General features: G+C 43.8%; 1 protein-coding gene across 2 annotated transcripts in view; it reads left to right on the top strand.

Moving 5' to 3' along the window:
* Positions 1-17337, top strand: part of LRP4 (LDL receptor related protein 4) — a 55456-nt gene extending 38119 nt beyond the window's left edge. For both annotated transcript variants that reach the window (XM_049891049.1, XM_049891050.1), the window contains exons 28-38: positions 70-373; positions 1615-1833; positions 1998-2132; positions 2981-3089; positions 4625-4769; positions 5025-5138; positions 5613-5748; positions 7765-7832; positions 8345-8432; positions 10127-10268; positions 12853-17337. In XM_049891049.1, the coding sequence (XP_049747006.1) occupies positions 70-373; positions 1615-1833; positions 1998-2132; positions 2981-3089; positions 4625-4769; positions 5025-5138; positions 5613-5748; positions 7765-7832; positions 8345-8432; positions 10127-10268; positions 12853-13185 (1793 nt within the window). In that variant the 3' untranslated portion in view covers positions 13186-17337. The remainder of the gene's footprint in view (positions 1-69; positions 374-1614; positions 1834-1997; positions 2133-2980; positions 3090-4624; positions 4770-5024; positions 5139-5612; positions 5749-7764; positions 7833-8344; positions 8433-10126; positions 10269-12852) is intronic.
* The last annotated feature ends 3991 nt before the right edge of the window (positions 17338-21328 follow it).

Below are 21328 nucleotides of genomic sequence, written 5' to 3'. Positions count from 1 at the left end.
GACCGTTGTAAGATTCACCAACGCTCTAGGCTGGGTGTGCCAGCTTATGCTTTCCTCTCTCATCACCAGGTTTTAACAAGTGCGGCTCAAGAAATGGTGGTTGCTCCCACCTCTGCCTGCCTCGGCCTTCCGGCTTCTCCTGTGCCTGTCCTACTGGCATTCAGCTAAAGGGAGATGAGAAGACCTGTGATCCCTCTCCTGAGACCTACCTGCTCTTCTCCAGCCGCGGCTCTATCCGGCGTATCTCCCTGGACACCAGTGACCACACAGATGTGCATGTCCCCGTTCCTGAGCTCAACAATGTCATCTCCCTGGACTATGACAGTGTGGATGGGAAAGTCTATTACACAGATGTGTTCCTGGATGTTATCAGGTACCACTGAAACCTCCAGAGAACATAGCCTCTGATCCTTGAGAGGCGAAGTTATGCTCTGTGTTGACCTCTAAATGGACTTGGATAGTGAGTTCCTAATCCTGACTCTGTAGAGTTATCACTTAGCGCAGAGTTCCAAACTGGGTTTTTTTTTTTTTTTTTGCTTGTTTGTTTAAAGTTTACATAGAAGGCCAATATATTTTTAACAAAACAGATAACGTCAGGTTGGAGACTTGGAGCTTTCCACCCTTATCACTGGGCATGAAGGGCTCCAAGGGTCCTGTAGGACTCGTTGATGAATAGGTCTTGTACCTCAATCATGTGTCTGTATTGCAATACAGGAGCCCTGGCCAATGCTTGTGGTGGTCCACAGGTTTTAGGGTTCGTTTTTTTGTTTTGTTTTTATTATTCTTTAAATTTTGGGCCCAAAACAGCTGAGGAATATGATGTACTGCCACCAGTGAAAGTGGTTTACCATGGATGAGAGTCTTACATGGAGGATGAGGGGCCATTCCCCTTTGCTCTCCCTGAGGGGTGTATTAGAATCTCATGTGGGGGAGAGAGACATTTGCCATTTAGAGAAGTCCCTCAGGTGATTGCAACATGCCCTCCATTTCTGAGGTTAAGATCCCTGGTGTGGGGACTCTGTAAAAAAGCACAGGTAGGTTTTAACAAATTGGCCTTTCTTATGATCACCATCCAGCAAGCCTGTCTCCTCCCAAAGGTATATGAGGAATTATTAACCTGTCTTTGGGCAAGACATGGGCCCAACCCCTCTATTTCCAGTTAGCAGGAAACAGTCTGTGTCCTTAAGAATTAATTGAAGGCCCTGGGTGGTACAATTAAGTGCTTGACTACTAGCCAAAAGGTTAGTGGTTCAAACCCCGCCGGAGGCACCTCGGAATCCAGGCTTGGCGATCTGCTTCTGAAAGGTTACAGCCTTGAAAATCCTGTGGAGCACAGTTCTACTCTGCACACATGGGGTTGCCATAAGTTGGAATCAACTCCACGGCAACTAATGAGAACAACAGTTAATTCACTTGTTGAATTAATTGCTTCTGCAAATACATTATTGAGCACCTACCACACGGGATGTGAGGGTTGTACTAGTAGATACTTGGTCCTGGCCCTTATAGAGCTTAGTCTAATGGGGGTCCAGTTATGGGAACATGAATGAAAAAGGGTTTTAGTCTATTCCTGGTCATTTTGGTCACTCATCCACCCCTGGGCTATTCCCCAAGACGAGCAGACCTGAATGGCAGCAACATGGAGACAGTGATCGGGCGTGGGCTGAAGACCACTGATGGGCTGGCAGTGGACTGGGTGGCCAGGAACCTGTATTGGACAGATACAGGCCGAAATACCATTGAGGCATCAAGATTGGATGGGTCCTGCCGCAAAGTGCTAATCAACAACAGCCTGGATGAGCCCCGGGCCATTGCTGTTTTCCCCAGGAAGGGGTGAGTTTATGCTAGCAGAAACGAGATCTAGGGAAAGAAGGGTTGGTATTAGGCCCTTGGAGGATACCTTATATATTAATCATATTGGTGGGTGCCCTGTATTCTTTTAATCTCTGGGTGCTGTCTTCCCATGCCTTGGTGATGATGGCACTGTTGTTTCTCAGGTACCTCTTCTGGACAGACTGGGGCCACATTGCCAAGATTGAGCGGGCAAATCTGGATGGCTCTGAGCGGAAGGTCCTCATCAACACAGACCTGGGCTGGCCCAATGGCCTTACCTTGGATTATGATACGCGCAGGTGGGAATCCTATCCCAAACAGCCTCCTGGAAATTGGGTGAGCAGAGGAAAGGGAGACTGAGATTGAAGTAGGGAAACAAAAAAGAGAGTAAGTTTCTTTGTAGGTATGGAAGAGAAAGCAGTGAGAAAGATGAGGGGACATTCTGAAAACAGAGGTTGCCTAATCCAGCCCTCAACCCTCAGATGGATTTTGTTTGGCTGGTTTAAATGTTTTTGAGTGCCTTTAGCAAAGTGCGTCTTCTGGCCCGACCTTAGGCCTCACTACCCTGTATCCATTTACAGAGGTGATTCTTTGTGTATGTTACTTTCGTGGTCCCTTCAGGCACTGAAATTTGCAACTCCCAGTTTAGACAAAAAAAAGCTGGAGGGCAAGAGAAGGAGGTAAGAGGGGCTCTGAAGCAGTTTGTCTCTTTTCCCTCCAGAAGAGAGGAAGAGAATCAAAGACACTTGGAGAGTTGGCAGATGTCCTTTTTCTTTAGCTTCAACAGGGTTCATGTAGACCAAGCTCTCTTCTTGAAGAACATTCTTAAGAATTTGGGTTTAGATTCTGGGTTAGGAGACAAAGGGTGATCAAGTTGCTGAAGATCAAGTTGTAGAGGGTGGTGGCTCCTCCAAGGTCACTAGACTTTTTACCCCTCCCCAGAACAGCCCTGGCCTCCCCACTTATCAGTCACCCATTTTCCCTCTTCAGTTTTGGGTCTTACACTGACCCTCATCAGGGGTGCTTTTCGACTGCTCACACATTGTGCCAGCCCAGCTCAGGAGGGGGTAGGTAGCTCCTGAGGGGGAAGGGCTGGGCTGCAGGGCCCACTTTTTGAGCAGCCACACTTCTCTGCTTTACCTCACAGAATCTACTGGGTAGATGCACATCTGGACCGGATTGAGAGTGCCGACCTCAATGGGAAGCTGCGGCAGGTCTTAGTCAGCCATGTGTCCCATCCCTTTGCCCTCACACAGGTACTGGCTTAGAAGAGTGGTAACTAAACCTCCTTGACTGGGGTGTTTCCTTGGAGATCTAAGTTGGCATCCTCAGCTGTAGTTGCTACTGAGCAGGTGTGCTATGGAAGCTTGTTTCAGGGGTTTTTCTGCACTCTTCAGCCCTATTACTGTGGGTCCTGCTACTCTTGCTCCACCACTCCCATTCCAAGGTGTGGCTCTCAAACATGGGTGTGCAGAGTCAGCTGAGGAGTTTGTTATAATATAGATTCCTGGGCCCTGGCCATACAGAATTGGTTTCCTGAGGATTGGGCCCAGTAATATGTATTTTAAGAAGTTCCCCAGTTGATTCTAAAGCTGTGGTCCCAGCATCCAAGCTCAGACAGCTCGCTTAGTGGCAGTAGGGTGGTGTGGCTTTGAGCCCAGAGTTTTGAGGCAGCTAGCCAATCATTGTTTATTACTATGTACCTCTTACATGCCAGGTACCTGCATTCAGGTTCTTTCTGTGCCATTAAGTAATGTAACTATGTAACTTTGGATGAGATACTAAACCTCTCTAAGCTTCAGTAACCTGTAAATTATAGAAATTTAATAATAGTATACTCCTCAAATATACACAAAGCTTTAGTTCGGTACCTGGCACAGAGTAAATATTCAGTGCATGCTAAGATAACCAATTCAATTATTATTAGCTGTCATTTTTGAGAGTTCTAACTGTAAAATAATTTGGGGAAGGAAAAAGGAGAGCTTCTGAGCCTGGAGCCAAAACAAGGATTCTTAATTATTTTAAAATGTTGTCCTTTTTGACAAATATCATCAACCCTGTTTATATTCTATATTATATCCTACCAATTAGATTTCGTCTGGTTTCACTTAATGATATGCTTTTTTTTTTTTCATACTCCAAATGTAAAATTACAGGATAATACAGAATATGCTTTTTCAATCTACAAGTTCTCGCTGGAGTTTCCAATATTATCCCTAGGGCAAGAGGGAGAAATGGCTCCATTGCCCCTCCCTACCCTCGGTTAAAAATCTCAGGATCACTGCATTGAAAGGCAGTAGCCCACAGAAGGAACCCAGTGTAACTGGGTCAGAACTCTGAGTGAAGGGCCCAGAAGCAGGGACCTAGAAGAACCCCCAAAGTTATTCTTTTTTTGCTACATATGGGAACTCATTTATTCATTGAACCACTCAGCTAACTTACCGAGGACTAAGTGTCAGGTGCAGGAAGTTCAAAGATAAATGAAGCACAGTCTTCCTTGAAGAACTTTATCTGGAGGGACAGACAGACATATTGAGAAGTTATCCTATTGTGTTAAAACCCACTTGTAGATGTGAGAACAAGGCACAGGAGAGAAAAGTGAACTCTATACGGGTTTGGGAAGATTTCCTGGAGAAGGCCCTATCTAGCGATGCACAGAAGTTGTCCTCCTGGATAAGAGATGAAGAGGACAATTGAGCAAAGGGACTAGCACATGCTGAGGCACAGAAGCTGTACCACTGTCTGACTGTTGAATAATATTTACTCTTCTTGGGGTTTCCTTATTGAGTAGCAGGACAGGTGGATCTACTGGACAGACTGGCAGACCAAGTCAATCCAGCGTGTAGACAAGTATTCAGGCCGGAACAAGGAGACAGTGTTGGCGAATGTGGAAGGGCTCATGGATATCATCGTGGTTTCCCCTCAACGGCAAACAGGTGGGCTCTTAGATACTGAGCCCTCTTCCTTACCATCAGTGGGGTTGGTCACCTCAAGACAGTTAGGGCCCTAGGAGAGCCTTTGGGTTCACATTTTAAGTTGTTAGACCTTCTTTTCAGCCCCTTGTGGTTATACCTCTCCTGCACGACTGTCCCTGGGAGTTGAGTAGCCCTGGATCTCCTCCTTTTTGAGAAGTGTTAAATTAGGGGACCTGATTCTATCCCAGATCATACCCGCATCTCCTTTGCCTCCAGGAACCAATGCCTGTGGGGTGAACAATGGTGGCTGTACCCACCTCTGCTTTGCCAGAACCTTGGACTTTGTGTGTGCCTGTCCTGATGAGCCTGATGGCCAGCCCTGCTCCCTTGGTGAGTTGGACTGAAGAATGGTCCTCTGCAACAGAAGTGCAGGGAATCAGCAGCCCCAGCTTTGTGTTTCTGACTGGGATCCCCCTTCAGAGGATCTTTTAGCAAATAATTCAGCCTTAGAGGCATATAGCATAGTGACTGGGAGTGATAAGTTTGGGCTTTGGACTCACAGAGACAGGTTTGAGTCTGGCTGCTGCCATTTACTAGACTGGCATTGGTCTCCTGATTGCCTGATCCTTGTTGTGGCCTGTGCATTACTCTGTTGTCCTGACTTTCATGGGTTCACTAGCCCATCCAGACCTGTTTTTGGAATCTAAATCCTTTTTATTCACAGTATTAAGAAGGGTCTCTATGGAGGGTACCTGGGATTAGGGCAGCTAGAAGATTGCTTCATCCAGTTCTCCAGATGCTACTCTTGGACCATAATAGAGGTCTGGCTTTCAGTGGCTTACTCCAATCTTCTTTTCTCTCCAGTGCCTGGCCTAGTGCCCCCAGCTCCCAGGGCTACCAGCATGAGTGAAAGGAGACCAGGGCTGCACAACACATTACCTACCACCTTGCGTTCTTCCGCCTCCCAGACTCGCACATCTCTGGAGGAGGTGGAAGGAAGGTAAGTAGGTTCAGTACAGGATTGAGGGCCCTTTGATTCAAATAACCATCCCCAACCAGCAGAAGACAGGTAGTTCCAGCTTGATAATTCTGGCAGCTGGCAGGTAAATCACATCATTAGCCATCAACCTCTGCTACTTGAGACAGAATATCATATTTAGACTTGTAGATTGCTGCAAGTGATTCCCTTTTTAGCTCTGAGGGCAACAAGCTTTAAGAACAACTTTTTAGAGAGAAATCACGCAGGACGATTTCCCACATGGCATTCCTCCTCCTTCTTCTCCCTCTGTGACGTTTGCTCTTGCATCACAGGTTTACTATAGGGCCTTGTCCTACAGTTCACATAGAAGCCACCAAGTCATAGCTGTCTTTGGGCTGTGGCTTTATGGCTTGGAGCAAAAAGGTTTCTAAGGGCTGTGATAGTCTCAGATTATAATGATATCTAGCATTCAAATACACACCATTATTAAATAACCAAGTATAACAATAAACAATTCTCAGATCAAGTATAAAATGCAGTATTTCCTTAAATCAAAGGTGCTATCAATTATAGGAAACCCTGGTGGTGTAGTGGTTAAATGCTACAGATATTAACCAAGAGGTCGGCAGTTTGAATCCACCAGGCACTTCTTGGAAACTCTACGGGGCAGTTCTACTCTGTCCTATAGTGTTGCTATGAGTCGGAATCAACTCGAAGGCAGTGGGTTTTTTGGGTTTTATCAATGATAAGATATATCCTGATTTGAGAGCTTAAACAGAAAAAATGACTAACAGCAATTGAGACACCATTGACTATAATACACATTCATATTTCAGAGATGTTAGGATGTAGGAAAAAAATGCACATTTTAAAATTGGTGAAATATGATGTTACAGCCAATTTAGAGAAATTCTTATAACTATTTGCACTTTGGGAAAAAAAAATCTAGAAATACAGATAGGAATAACGATATGAGCACCCATATATAATCACTCTTAATATTTTGATGTCTATCTTTCCAGACATTTTTCTATTAGAGCAAGTTTTTTTCACTGTAATGTACTAGCCTCTTTATTTTTAATGTCAATTTTATTTATTTTTTTATTGAGTTAAAAATATACATAACAAAACATTTGCCAATTTAAAATTCATCAACATTGATTACATTCATGTTCAATTTTATTTTAAAAGATAACTAACACTTGAATTCATTTCCAAATCAGAAACCTAGTCATAATCCCAAATAACAACTCTAGACTCATATTCCTAAAATTAAAAGATTTGCATGTGATCAAATCCATATACTATGTGCCCCATTCTGGCTAAATTTTAAAGTATTATCAAACATTGTTTATCTCTGATTTTCTCTAGGTTTTTTAGATAGCTTTTGAACTCACCTTGGACCTTTCTCTAATGTCAGAGTTCTATTTGAATATTCAGCGCATCTTGATTTCAAAAGCTCTTGCAAGTAGCTTTTCTCCAGGCTTTTAGGAAATGCTTTTAACAGCCTGCTCATAACGTGCCACAAAAAAATTACTTTCTTAGCATTCCAGGTTAGTTACGCGAGCTCTCCCTCTGGATGGCTTGTGTGTTCCCCTGTAAGAGAATGACGGGAAAAAAAACAAAAATTTTTTGAGCTCCATTTAAGCCTTGTGATAGTCTTTATCCAATCAGAGGTTGGTTTGGCTGATAGCTTCTTCCAACTCATCCTGGTAGTCTAATAAAGCTTACTATTGATTTCCTTAATATCCTTTCAGCAGACTTCCAGCTCACTCCCAAACCTGTGTCTCAGTTTTAAAGGAATCCTTTCAAAACAAATATTTAAAAACACATTTAAACATGGCCTAGCATTGTGAAGACAGTGCCTCACACTAATTTCTCTGTATTTCCTGGTCCTGTCCTCTCTGTTTCTTATCGTCCTTCTGGTACAATCTCTCATATCTGATAACCCCACTCACAGGGCTTTCACCCTGTCCTGAAAGTAAGATCTTTATTGGATACAAATAGCCTTCACATTCAGTGTCTTGTGCCCCACAGATGCTCTGAGAAGGATGCCCGCCTGGGCCTCTGTGCACGTTCCAATGAGGCCATACCTGCTGCTCCAGGTAAGCCCTGAGTGCCCACAAGTTTTGGAAAAGATGTAAGAAATCTAAGTCTCTGCTGATACCTTTCATGACCTTTGGGACTGATGAATGCTTTTCTTCGACTAAATCTATAGAAATGATCATAATAGCCAGCTTTCCATATGCCATATACACACACACACACACATATGTGTACCTGTATATGCATATATATGTGTATGTATAAATGTGTGTGTGTGTGTGTGTATATATATACATACACATACACAAACATTCCCTCTGTCTCACTTAATCTCCACTCAGCCCTATGAGCAATGCATTATTTGCATTTAACCAATGAGGAAACAAAAGCTTAGAAGTTAAGCATCTTAAGGTGCTTTTGACTGCCTTCTGCGAAGGAGACCTGTAGCCATCCTCCTATGGTGTGGAATCTAACACCTACAAAAGGAATCCTCCATGTTCCCACCCCCGACACCAGCACCAGCTAGAAGGTTATCCATGGTCCCTGTCTAGTGTCTCTCTGTTCTTCCTAGGGGAAGGACTCCATGTCAGCTATGTCATTGGCGGACTCCTCAGTATTCTGCTGATTTTGTTGGTGATTGCAGCTTTGATGCTGTACAGGTAACCTCAGCCCCACTGCAGGGGCCACACACTCATTGGATCTCATCACAGTGTCCGGGATCTTCCAGAAATGCCACAGTTCACTGATTCAGCCTCTGACCAGCCTCGTTTCAAGGTTGGGTCTCTGGTGCAGCTGGTGGATTTGAACTGCCTACCTTTTGGTTAGCAGCCGAACACTTATCCACTGTGTCACCAGGGCTCCCTGGTCAAAACAGCAGAAGGAAAAGACCAAAACCTAAGTACTTACTGTTCTTCCCCAGTCACAGCCTAAACTTTCATATGTTATCTCATTTAATGGCCACAGCACCCCTTAGCATTTTCTTTATAGGCTGGGATGATGAGGACATAGAGGATGTTATCCAAGTCACACAGTAAGAGACAAAGCTGGGACTGACTCCAGCATCTTTTTCCACTACCCTACACTGCCTTCAACCATTGGAATTGGAAATGATTTTCTCTTCACACAAATGCTACTCTTCACAACAATATTAGATGATATATGATTAGTCAGGAGGGATAATCCTGGGAAGGTAGAATGTGTCATTGTTTATTTAGAATCTTCTTTTTATGTCCCTTTTTCTCTTTATTTTTCCCCAAATGCTTTTTAAAAAGTTTGCAGCAAAAATGTCTGGGCTTTGTTCTGCTGCTAATAACAAGAATATTAATATTGATAGCCAAAACCAAAAACCAAACCCAGTGCCGTCGAGTCGATTCTGACTCATAGCGACCCCATAGGACAGAGTAGAACTGCCCTGTAGAGTTTCCAAGGAGCGCCTGGCGGATTTGAACTGCCAACCCTTTGGTTAGCAGCCGTAGCACTTAACCACTACAGCACCAGGGTTTCCATATTGATAGCAGCTACCATTTAATGAATATGTATCATGTCACAACAACCTTGTAATACAGGTATTATTATTCCTCACTTTACAGATGAGGGTCTGAGACTCAGTAAGTTTAGGTAATGTCCACCAAGATCCCAGCTAGTAAGTAACAGAGGTGGGATTGAAATATAGATCTGTCTTGACTCCAAAGCTTGGTATATTAGTTATCTATTGCTGTATAACAAATTACCCCAAAATGCAGCAGCCTGAAACAACAAACATTTACTATCTCACAGTTTCTGTGAGTCAGAAATCTGGATGCAGCTTAGCTGGGTGCCTCCTCCTCAGGGCCCTCTGTGGGGTTGCAATCCAGGTATCAGCTGGGGTTGCAGTCTTATCTCAAGGCTTGACTGGGGAAGGAATCCCTTCCGAGCTCACTCACATAGTTGTTGGCAGGATTCAGTTCCTCATCAGCTCTTGGACGGAGGGCCTCAGTTTCTTATTGGCTGTTGGCTGGAGGCCTCCATCATCAGTTCCTTGCCTTGTGGGCCTTTCCATAGGGCAGCTTACAGCATGGCAGCTTGCTCCCCGCCAGAACAATTACAAGAGAGAGTGAGGGAGGGCAATCCAAGAAGAAGCCGTGGTTTCTTTGTAACCTAATCTAGTATCCATCACTTTTGTGTATTCTATTCATTAGAACCAATGACCAGGTCCAGCTGACACTCAGGGGGAGGGGACTTAGAAGAACATGAATACCAGGTGGGCACCACTAGGGCCATGTTAGAGGCCATCTACCACATTCAGGTTACATCTTCCCCAGGTATCACCCCCATAAAGATCTGAACTAATTTCATATTGCTTTTCCTCCTAAAGACACAAAAAATCGAAGTTCACTGACCCTGGAATGGGAAACCTGACTTACAGCAACCCCTCCTACAGAACTTCCACTCAGGAAGTGAAAATTGAAGCTGTCCCCAAACCAGCCATGTACAATCAACTGTGCTATAAGAAAGAGGTAAGAATTGAAATTTATAGTCAAGGGTTTTTTTAGGGGGTGGAGGGATTATGCGCCAGTTGCCTGAATAGATAAGTTAGGCGAGGCTGGGTAGTTCTAGACACCATTTTAGAAATACAGTGAACAGAAGAACTGACTATAATTTGGGTTTCTGGATAGGTCTAGAATCTGTTACCAGCTTGAGGGACTCTAGTGAGAGTGAGGTTAGAAAGCAAATCTCATGAAGTTTAGGTCTGAAAGCATGTGAGTCTGTATTTCCCTACTAGGACATATTTTCCCAGACTCATGGGCTCTTTCTCTCCTGGGGTTGTCATTCCCCTGCAGAGAGGCTGCTGTCCCACTAAAACAAGGGGTTCTCCTAGACTGCACTCAAAAACTCCAGAGCTGCTACCCTCTGCCTTTTCTAATCTCCAGTCCAAGCTGGTAGACCTCTCTATGACTGATAATGGCTGGTTTTCTCCATTCTTCCTCTCATCACAGAGTCAGAAGGAATTTCTCTAGAATTCTAGATGGTTTTACATGCTTTTTTAAACTCATTTGTGACTTCAGTGCAATTATTTATTTATTTGTTTATTTTGCTGAAAGTTTAAGCACAGAAAATAGTCCCATTTTCACAAGGGATCTATAGCCTAGGACTTCAGATTTTCCTAGTCTCATATGATCCTTGTTTTTTTTGAGACCCTAATCAATCTATTCTCTTGGCCTGTCTAGCACAGTCAAAACCTGCAGGGCTCCCATGCATCATGAATGTGCTTTCCCTAGTAATCACGTGCTTTCTGGCTCCATGAATTACCATAATTAAAAGAACTCCCACTATAAGCTAAAACAGAACCTACAGGGATATCTTGAAGTTCTAGGGGTGATACACCCCTCCTCAATTTAATATCTCTGAGAGAATGACTCTTGGAGATTCTTGGGTTCCTGTAGTGTCTGATGCCCAAGAAGAGAACCTCAGTAAGGGCCATAGGTGAGAAATTAAAATTGTGTGACCTTTTTCTTCTGTTTTATGCTTCTTCCTCAGCAGCTCTTTCACCCCTCTGATAGTCTTTCACCCTTTCTCTTCTGATTTCCTCTTGATTTCAGGTACCTGTTGCTGTGTGTTTATAAAGAAAGTGGTGTCCCCCAAATTGCTAGCGCCAAGTCCCCCCTTCCCCCCCAACTTAATCAGAGGGTCTCTGTGATGAAGACTCTGAGTGGCCTGCATCTAACCTTATACTAATTTCAGCTTGGAGCATGTGCTTTGTGAATGGAACTGTGGGTGTGCTTACGTGCTCTCTATGTCTCTGCAGGATCCAAGGAGCTGTCACTCTCAGATGGCAGGGACCGTATTTTATATACATTTGTGTAATCATCAAAGCACCTGGCACAGTATCCTCCTTAATATAGGGGCTCAATAAATAACTGTGGGATTGAATTGTTACTAAAAAAGAGCAGTTGTCTTAGGGCTCTTGGCAGGAACATTATCCCAGGGACAGGATCCAAGCAAAGGCCTATTTTCTCCTGGCAGTGGCAGCATGTTGGTTGGTATTCCCCAGAAACCAGAAGAAAGGCTACCCTTTGAGGAATCCATAAAGGGAAAAACCTGAGTAGAATTCAAGGCTGTCCTTGGAACAATCCCAGGTTGTTTGGGAATGGCCCAGGGCTTATGGGAGCAGAAACAGAGTAAGCTGGTTGCTGTTGAGTCGATTCCAACTCATGGCGACCCCACGTGCACCAGACTAGAACTGTGCTCCATAGGGTTTTCAATGGCTTATTTTTTAGATGTTGGTTGTCAGGCCTTTTCTTCCAAGGTGCCTCTGGGTAGACTCCAACATGCAACCTTTCTGTTAGCAGCTGAGCATGTTAACTGTTTGTACCACCCAGAGATTCCAGAACCAGAGTAACCACCCCCCAAAAAGTCACAGGTTATGGGGACCCAGTGGATTGACACTTAGAATCCTTTCTAGATTCCTCCTGTCTTGCTTCCCAAGTTTTCTCCTTAACAAATACCAAAAAAAGATAATTAAGAAGAAAATAGCACATACAGTAGTTTAAAATCCTGAGTAAATGCACATATAATTACTTTTGTCAATTGCTTTTGATCATTTATGTCAGCATGGTATTCATTAATAAGCAACAATAGCAATGTGACAATAGCTAACATGTTTTGGTGCCTCTTAAGTGTCAAGAACTCTACTAATGCCATTGCATGTGTCACCTCATTTAACCCTCATAGCAACTGGTTGTGAGGTATGGATACTGTTATTCTCCCCACACTGCAGATGGGGAGACTGAGTTTTAGAGATGTTAAGTAATTTGCCCAATGTGACATAGCTGATGAGTGGCTGATGCAGGACTGGAAGCCATGTTTTTTTTCTCCTGTATGTATCGTTACCTCTATGATAATGGTTGTAATCATTGTAGCTGCTCCTCTCCTTATAGGCTAGGCCTCATATATTTGCTCTGATCAAGCTCCCCATTTGTTCATGGAATCTTTGTGCTTTTCATGCCCATTTCTACCACATCTACATCCTTTTCCAATTCACCATGAGATCCTTTTTAGAGAAGCAACTGACTGACCGTGTCTCTCCACTCTGTGCCCTAGGGTGGGCCTGACCATAACTACACCAAGGAGAAGATCAAGATTGTGGAGGGAATCTGCCTTCTGTCTGGGGATGATGCTGAGTGGGATGACCTCAAGCAACTGCGCAGCTTGCGGGGGAGCCTTCTGAGGGATCACGTGTGCATGAAGACGGACACAGTGTCCATCCAGGCTAGCTCTGGCTCCCTGGATGACACGGAGACAGAGCAGTTGTTGCAGGAAGAGCAATCTGAGTGTAGCAGTGTCCATACTGCCGCTACTCCAGAAAGACGGGGCTCTCTGCCAGACACGGGCTGGAAACATGAACGCAAGCTCTCCTCTGAGAGCCAGGTCTAAATGCCCGTGTTCCTTCCCTTCCTGCCTGTTCCTTCTCCTTTATGGACTTCCAGTCCTTGTGCTCACTTATACAACAGGCTCTCTTCCTATGTGCTCATCCTCCTCCTTCTCCCACCTCATAACCACTCCCAAGCCCTCCACGGGAGTTGTTCCCACCTGAGTCCATAACTACCTGTGCACAAGAAATGATGTTTGTGGATGTTACCACAAACCTTGCCTCTTGCACCCAGTCCTGGGCCCCCTGGAATTGGGCTCCAGAATGATTCCTTGGAAGTGCAGAAGTCGCCCAACCCACAGCCCCCAACGCCTGCCCCACAACAGCTGACGATGCAAGACTGTACTCTCCCCTGTCAAAACTGGCATGACTGCTTCTCCGAGGTCTTGCTCACTAGGGGCTGGGGCAGGGGCTTGTAGGTAAAGAAACGGGTGGAGGACAGAAGCTGAGAGAAGGAAAAGTCAGCCCAGCTGGTATGGGCATCTGGGAAAACTCCAGCCTCAAGGGTCTTGGTAACATGAGGGGTTTGGGGGGTAGTTGGGTCTGAGTGTCCACTGCTGGCAGTGGATGTCATTCTCACCCTCAGAGTCATTATTTTTTCAGCTGCAGAGATACTAGTGAGATCTGGGGGTGACTCAAGCTGTCCTTCCTTCTACTAGAATGTCTAGAGCCTTCTCTACCTTCAGATGACTGGGAGTCCCTATCACATGGCTACAAACTAATAAGAATTTCCTCCTGGTGCCACCACTGGCCAGCACCTTTCCTAACTCTTTTAAGTAACCACGTTATGGGCCAGTGGCCTCAGTGAATGTTGAGGCCCTGGATGACACAGAGTCCCTGCCGAATCCCTACAAGGTCTGTTTAAGAAGCTCTGCCTAGACCAAACCCAGCATACCACCTGAACTTTAATATTCTACCCCTCTCTCCCTCATTCTCTGGGATTCTGAGGAAACCTGTCTTTCAAAGAAGGGCCAGAAGTTTCCACAAATGGTTAGAAAGAGCGATTGGGTTAGAGACTTGGGACATCCAGGGCCTAAAAGGAAATATTCATGAGGTTGAACCTCCTGTGTTCTCTCTCAAGTGCTCAGGGATCTAAGGTAGTGGACAGAGAAGCTGTGTCTACGATGTGGTGAGGTTCCTGTTCCAACCCTCTCCTCAGCTAAGTGACTTACTTTCCTTGCTGAGGTGCCATCACTTGATTCATGCTTATACACACAAAGGGCATGTATCTCAGCTCATATCAGGGGAGTTGAGGCCTTTTCCGCCCTGGAACTTCTACCTAGCTCTTCCACACTTTGTTGCCTAATTCACTTTTTTCTGACCCAGCCTTGTGATACCAGCAATCTCCAAAGTCCTGTGGTGAGGAGGGCTAAATAGAGATGCACAAGAGTGAGCAAAGAGTAGAAGGGTAGAGAGAACCACTGATGAAGCCCCTCATCCCTAGAGCAGACCCAGGCCTCTTCTACCCAGGAATTAGAGATGGCGAGAGGATGACTGGGGCTTAAAACAGAGGGGAGGACTTCTAGGGAAGGCTTCTGGATTTGAAACATCTCCCGTGGTTGTTAGTATTGAGAAAACAGCTGCCAAACATGGGTGAAATAGGAAGACAAAATCCAGCCTTTTTTAGTCAGTTCTAAGACTGCTAGAGACGATGCTACACCCTTAGCCCTACCCTCAGTAGCCATCCCCAGATCTGGGCCAAGAAAGCTCTTCCCGGCACATAGTGGGAAAGGTAAGGTGCCACTTCCGGGAGGAAAGGGGGACATTTCACACCTGACGGGGCAGTAAGAGGAGCACTTTAGGTCCTGAGACTCATGGTTGGGAAGGAGAAAGAAAAGCGGCATTTTCTTGACTGGAAAGGGGGAAGGATCTTATTGCACTTGGGCTGTTCAGAATGTAGGAAGGACATATTTGAGGAATTATCTATTTGAGCACTGATTTACTATGTAAAAAGCAAAATCTGTCCTAAGCTAATGGAAGTGATTCTCCCGCACTCATGTGTAATGGTTTTAACGTTACTCACTGGAGAGATTGGACTTTCTGGAGTTATTTAACCACTATGTTCAGTATTTTAGGACTTCATGATAATTTAATATAAATTTAGCTTTACTTAATCACCTTGCCTGGCTTGGAGTCATAACTAATATTGCACCTGCTCTGTCTGACAGACCCATGTTCTGGAAATCTGCTTGCAGACATCACCTCTGAGTCCTTTGGGGCTGTGGGGACCGTAAAGAGCAATAAAGGGTGGGAGGTTCCCAGCTGGAGGTTCAGCTCATCTTGAGAAGACAGGTCAAGACCAGAGTTCACTAGGAAATCCTTATTTCCTCTAGAGGTGGGATGGAAGACAGGTTTCATCTTGAATGACAACTTTTTTTTTTGGTGGAGGGCTGCCTAAGGTCCTCTCTGGACTCAATGGGAAAAGTGTCATGGTCATTACTGATGTTTCCCTCAGGCTCCAGTAGGACATGTCATGGCATGTGTACTATGTATCTTCTATCTCTGTTCTAGGTCTATGAAGACTTCAGTGTCACACTTTGCAGTGATGATCACTGGCAAGGCTGTCTACCGTAGTAAGAAAAGTACTGGAATGGGGACAGAGAGCTAATTTCAGCCCCAGCTCTGCCACTAGCTCTATTTGATCTTAGTCAAGTTTCATAGTTATTCTGTGAATGGATCAAGTGAATACTGTCTCCTCTTCTTTTAAAAAGCTGTCTCCTCATGTCTCATCCACTGCATTTCAAGGCTAGAACAAGGAGTTGGGGATTCCTGCTCAGGTTCTCTGGATGTAATACCTCTCAAGAAAGATTGAGAATCACACAAGTTTCAATGCGAGATGTAGAATTTGGTGTCAAGGCTCAGTAGTTGATTTTCTAAACTACAAACCATTTATAGAATAATTCCTCCATTCATTCATTCATTCATTCATTCATTCATTCATTCATTCATTCATTCATTCATCTCCTATTATGGGCCAGACACTACCCAAGTGTGAACAAGAAAGATATAGTTACACAGAGCTTAGAGTCTGGTAATACCCATCACCCCTCCACACAAAAAAAAAAGAAAATGAAAGAGATCGGGGTATAAACTACAGTATAATTCTTCCAACTTTGGTAAGGAGTAGGTGTGCTAAAACACAAAACAAGTAGCTCAAGGACAACCACTGCCCCTCACCCTACGATTCTTTTTTTAAAAAACATTTACAACAGAGATAAGGGAGGTCATTTTAAGCAGTGAAATTCAGCCTAATGCACAAGCCCATATTTCTGTAGGCAGTGCCCCTCCCAAAGCCTCAAGGTTATGGACCAGGTCATAGGGTTATGGGCCAGACCCTGGATGGTAACCACTAGAACTGAAAACTCAGGAAGAATTTTATAAATGGGAAGAAAAAAATATGCATCAAACACAACATTTGCTTGGAAATCTGAAGGTGTGTCTGGGAGAACAAAGTTTGGTCAATGTATTTTGTGGCCATGTTGGCCAGTTTCATCAGCCATTCAATGCCGCCTAAGTCTTAGAGATCCCACTAAACTGGGATTGTCCTGTCACTTCAGCAGAGGATGAGAGAAGAGAATGGGCTGGGCCCCACGGTCCAGGTCTTAACAGGAATTCAGCCAACAGCAACGAGACTTTAGTAACAGTGGCAGGGACAAGTATTCTGTTTTCAGGCTATGAAGATGCCCTGGCTCTCAGTTTCCTGATCAGTCAAATGAAAAAGTCACTTCTAGCCTGAAATTTGTATTTGTGTTCCTTCCAGAAGATCTTGGGGATGAAACAAGAGTTGAGAATTCCTTGTCTGGTTCTCTGGATGTAAAACCTGAAACTAATAAGTAGGGAGAAGGTAGACTAAATTATAACAAACTGGACATATCTTTGTAAACTGATTACATTAAAAATATGGTCACTGCCCTTCTTTCTACTTTGTATGAACAAACTGTGAAACCTAAGGTGGAAAGATCTGTGGCCCATAGAAAGATTTCCATGGCATAAGTACTGAAGCTTTTACCCCACCCCGGGCCTGAAGAAAACAAGTCAGTACTGCATAGGAACTTAGAAAATGCATCTTGAAGAACTGAGGGTACATAAGCTTCTAACTGTAATGCTCTGACATTCAAGAGTATGCAATAGACTTTAGTTTTCCGATTTCTATTTATGGACATAATGATAAAAGAAATGTGGTTGAGTCCTTTCCATGGCCAAGAAATAGTCTATAATTATATCTCTTCATATGTGAACATGACTCAAATGACTCACTTACCAGGATGTGTGCTTTGGTATGTTCCAGGCAATCTTGGTTATGAAACATTCCCTCACTTGCCCATTTATTTTTCCCTCCAGATCATTCCCCTGTTAAATAGCTGACAGAAGCTAGTAGAGCTCAGTATAGGGAACAGTTTTAACTCCAGCAAAGGCTCCAACTCACAGTTTTGGACTCCTTGACATGGTGTTAAAGCTGACCCAGACAACCTAATTAAGGGTCTGAGTTTAAACCCAAGGCTGAAGTTTGCCCCAAGGTACACAGTCTGCTTATTTCAGTTTACAAGACATAAGGAGCCAAGAACTCTCACTTATCCTGCCCTCCTTAGTGGTTTTCCTTCCAGCCCCTAAAAGCCTGTTGACAGCAGCTAATGAGGTCCCTATCTCTCCCTTCCACCTCCTTGCATTTTGGTGGGGCTGATGTGTCTGTGGTCAGAGTTCTTGGGGAAGCCCGCATTTTGGGGGCTATGGATAGAAGGGGAAGCTCCAGAGAAAAAGGGTATGCATTCCTTCATTCAACCAGCACCTATTAAATGCAACCAAGTGCAAGCCAGAATAGGCCTTGCAGTTCTGGAGGGCAGTCACAGCACTAAAACCCATAGCCACTTGAAATCTGCATTAATATCAGCGCTGCTATCTCCAGGGACAATTCAGGAGGTAACTGGATCTACAGTTGAGTGGAAGTTAACTATTGAAGCAGCTCATCTCTAGGCTGGAAAGATGGATCCACGTCCCATGGTAGTGATACTTTGACCAGAACGCAGCTTGCGATTAAGATGGAATGAACACTGTTCCAACTCCAACAAGCTTTGCAGAGACGCCAAGCACAGTTATTCGGCAGTCACAATGCTTGGCATTAGTTTTTTTCTTCCAGTTGCATTAGTATAAAGTGTTTACTTTGATCTCCAATGCCCATAAGGCTTTCACTGCCCTATGAATACCATTTTTATGTAAAAAACTATTGAGAGGCCCTTGGAATAAAGAAGGTACACATAACACTAATAAATACATATATAAATGTTATTTGATGCAAAACATCACTGGCCAAGCATTTATTGAATACCTACTATGAGCAATGTATTATTGTATTAGGTTCCTACTAAGTCCTACATGATCTGCCTCCCTTCTCCCCCCATTTTCTGTCAGACCTCATCTCTTACTACCCTCCTGCTACCTACTCCTCTGCTCCAGGTACACTGTCCTCCTTGCTGTTCCTCGAACCTACCAGGCATGCTCCCACCTTAGGACCATTGCATAGCTGTGGTCCTAAGGCTGATACTTTCTTCCCCTAGGTATACTCACGGCTAACTCCTTTACCTTCTTCAAGTCTTTGCTCAAATGTATCCTCAGTGAAACCTACTCTGACCACCCTTTAAAATTAGTCTTTTCCCTACCCCCACTCCTCAATCCCTTTTACCCAGCTTTATTCTTTTTCCCATTGCACGTATTGTGCATGTAATGTGCAATTACATACTATATAACTTATTTATGTGTTATTGTCTACACTTCACCACTAGAATGTGAGCTCCATGAAGGGAGGGATTTCTTTTGAGGGGGGTACTATTTGGTTCATTGATTACCCCAAATGCCTAGAAAAGTCCCTGTGCATACTAGGTGCTCAATAATTTGTTAGATGAATGAATAAATGAATGGAATCGGATATCTAATGTCCACCTTCTAGTAGGGCTGCACCTAGACCATCCAAACCAAAAAAGGATTTTGCCACCTTGTTCTAAAACTCTTTAGGACCCAGATTCCACACATCCTTTATTGAGCAAATTTCAGGTTACCTTCACCCTCTCGTTAAATGTAATCTTCAGTTTATTTTCGATAATATTTAAATAAACATGCCAATGACCAATGACTATAGAAGACTATTTCTATGTATTCCCCACCCAGTCCTCTATGGTTACATTGACCTTTTCATTCTGATTGGTCGCTCTCTCCATCTACATGTGGACCTGTCCTCATCTTCCAGCTTTTCATTCTCTCCATTTTTCCCCTCTGAGGTCTCACTCACTAACGCAATTTCATCCCTTCGCTCTGTGCAGGTGATTTTCAAATCGTTATCACTTGAGTCTTAACCTCTTCTACCAGTTGCAGTCCTGTATTTCCTAGAACTACTTAGATGATCCCACTTGAATGTCTCATTGGTACCTAAAAATATACATTTCTAAGACTCCTCACCTTCTGCTTGAGACCAGTCCCTCCTGACTTTCTGCTTCCACTTGGGCAATCACTGCCCTCCCAAACCCTAGGCTCAAATCTTGGCATACTCTTTGAGCGTCTCCCCGAATGGGCCTCGCCCTCACCATTACACCAAATGTAGTCAATTGCCAAATCCTCCAGTGTCTCTTGAATCTCTTTGCATTATTTCCACTACCATTACCTCATGCCAGTGTCCTAATTGGGCTCCTGTTTCTCAGCTCTAACCCATTTTAGACAATGAAGCTAATTAACTTTCCTAAAGTTTAGTTCTGATTGTGTCACTCCCCTTGCTCTGAAACCTTCAATAACTCCTTATTGCCTACTGAAATACAAATTTCTCACCCTAGCATTCAAGGCCTCCAAGACCTGTTCCCATCTTCTCTGTATATCTTGTGTCCAACTACTTTCCAACATGAAACTTGTCCTAAAATCAAACCCACACATTAATTCCTCTATATAAAATGCACTTACTTGTCTCTGTCCCCTTGCTCATACTTTTCAAGCTACCAGACATGTTCTCCCTGTCTCTTCTATTAAGAAAAGTAACATGTTAATGGTAAAAAATTTATTTCCCTCCCTACTAATCCTGCTCTTAAGTTTCTTGTAATTCCAGGAATGTTCTAACCATTTTCAGGCATGTACACAAACACACATTCATTTATAACATACATAAATCATTCCATATATGCTTTTCTGCAACTTGCCTTTTTTCAATTAATAATTGCACATTTTTCTGCATCAGCATGTATAGATTAACCACATTCTATTGAATGGCTATACCATAATTTACATAACAAGTTTCCTATTGATGGACATGTAGTTTCCAGGGTTTTTTTTTTTTTTTAATCGTAAGCAGTGCTGCAGTGAACATCCTTGTACATTTTCTTTGCATACTTGCATAGATCTATAGAATAAATTTCTAATGGTCACATTAGATTTTAATAGTTGCCAAATTGTCTTCTGAAAGTTTGCACCAGTTGTATTCCCATTGCATTAATAATTGATACAAGGCTGATTCTCCAAATGTGAAGATAATTCACATCCCTGCATTCCCATTTCTTCATCTCTGACACCAACCACCCACATGGCATTTTCTCTCTCTGCCCCTAACCACCCTGAGTTAAGTCTTTACAAAATGACTGCCTGCACAGCCCTCTTCTGTCCACCAGCCACCCAAGGCTGGGGTCTTTACAAGTTAGGACTCTATCCTTCTAATCAACTGCCAAAAAGGCAGGCTCCAGGCCCTGTTGGCCCTCATGACCCAGGTAGGTTCAATAATTGCTAGAATGGCACACAAAACTCACGGAAAGGACTATAGTCACTAAAACTTTTAATTATAACCACAAAAGGATATACACGAACAGAGGCACAGGCAAGGTCTGGGAAGAGTTTTTGGCACTGAGCTTCGTCCCCAAAGATGTGCCAGTCCAAGGCCTAGGGTCCTTTTTAATAGTCATTGGGACCTCAGTGTATATGTGTGATGGAGTCTTAATGTATAGTCAATGACTGATTGAATTACTGAATATGCATGGCTGCATAATACCCCTCTCCCTTCCAGAAGTTATTTCGATTGGTGTGGTCTTTGGCCTCCCACCTCATCGGCTTATAGTGACCCTATAGGACAGAGTAAAACTACCCCATCGGGTTTCCAAGAAGCGCCTGGTGGACTCAAACTGCTGA

This window comes from Elephas maximus, chromosome 7 (assembly GCF_024166365.1).
Source record: "Elephas maximus indicus isolate mEleMax1 chromosome 7, mEleMax1 primary haplotype, whole genome shotgun sequence".
Classification (NCBI taxonomy): Eukaryota; Metazoa; Chordata; class Mammalia; order Proboscidea; family Elephantidae; genus Elephas; species Elephas maximus.
The sequence above is the reverse complement of the archived record's forward strand: the minus strand, read 5'-3'. Positions and strand labels throughout refer to the sequence as shown.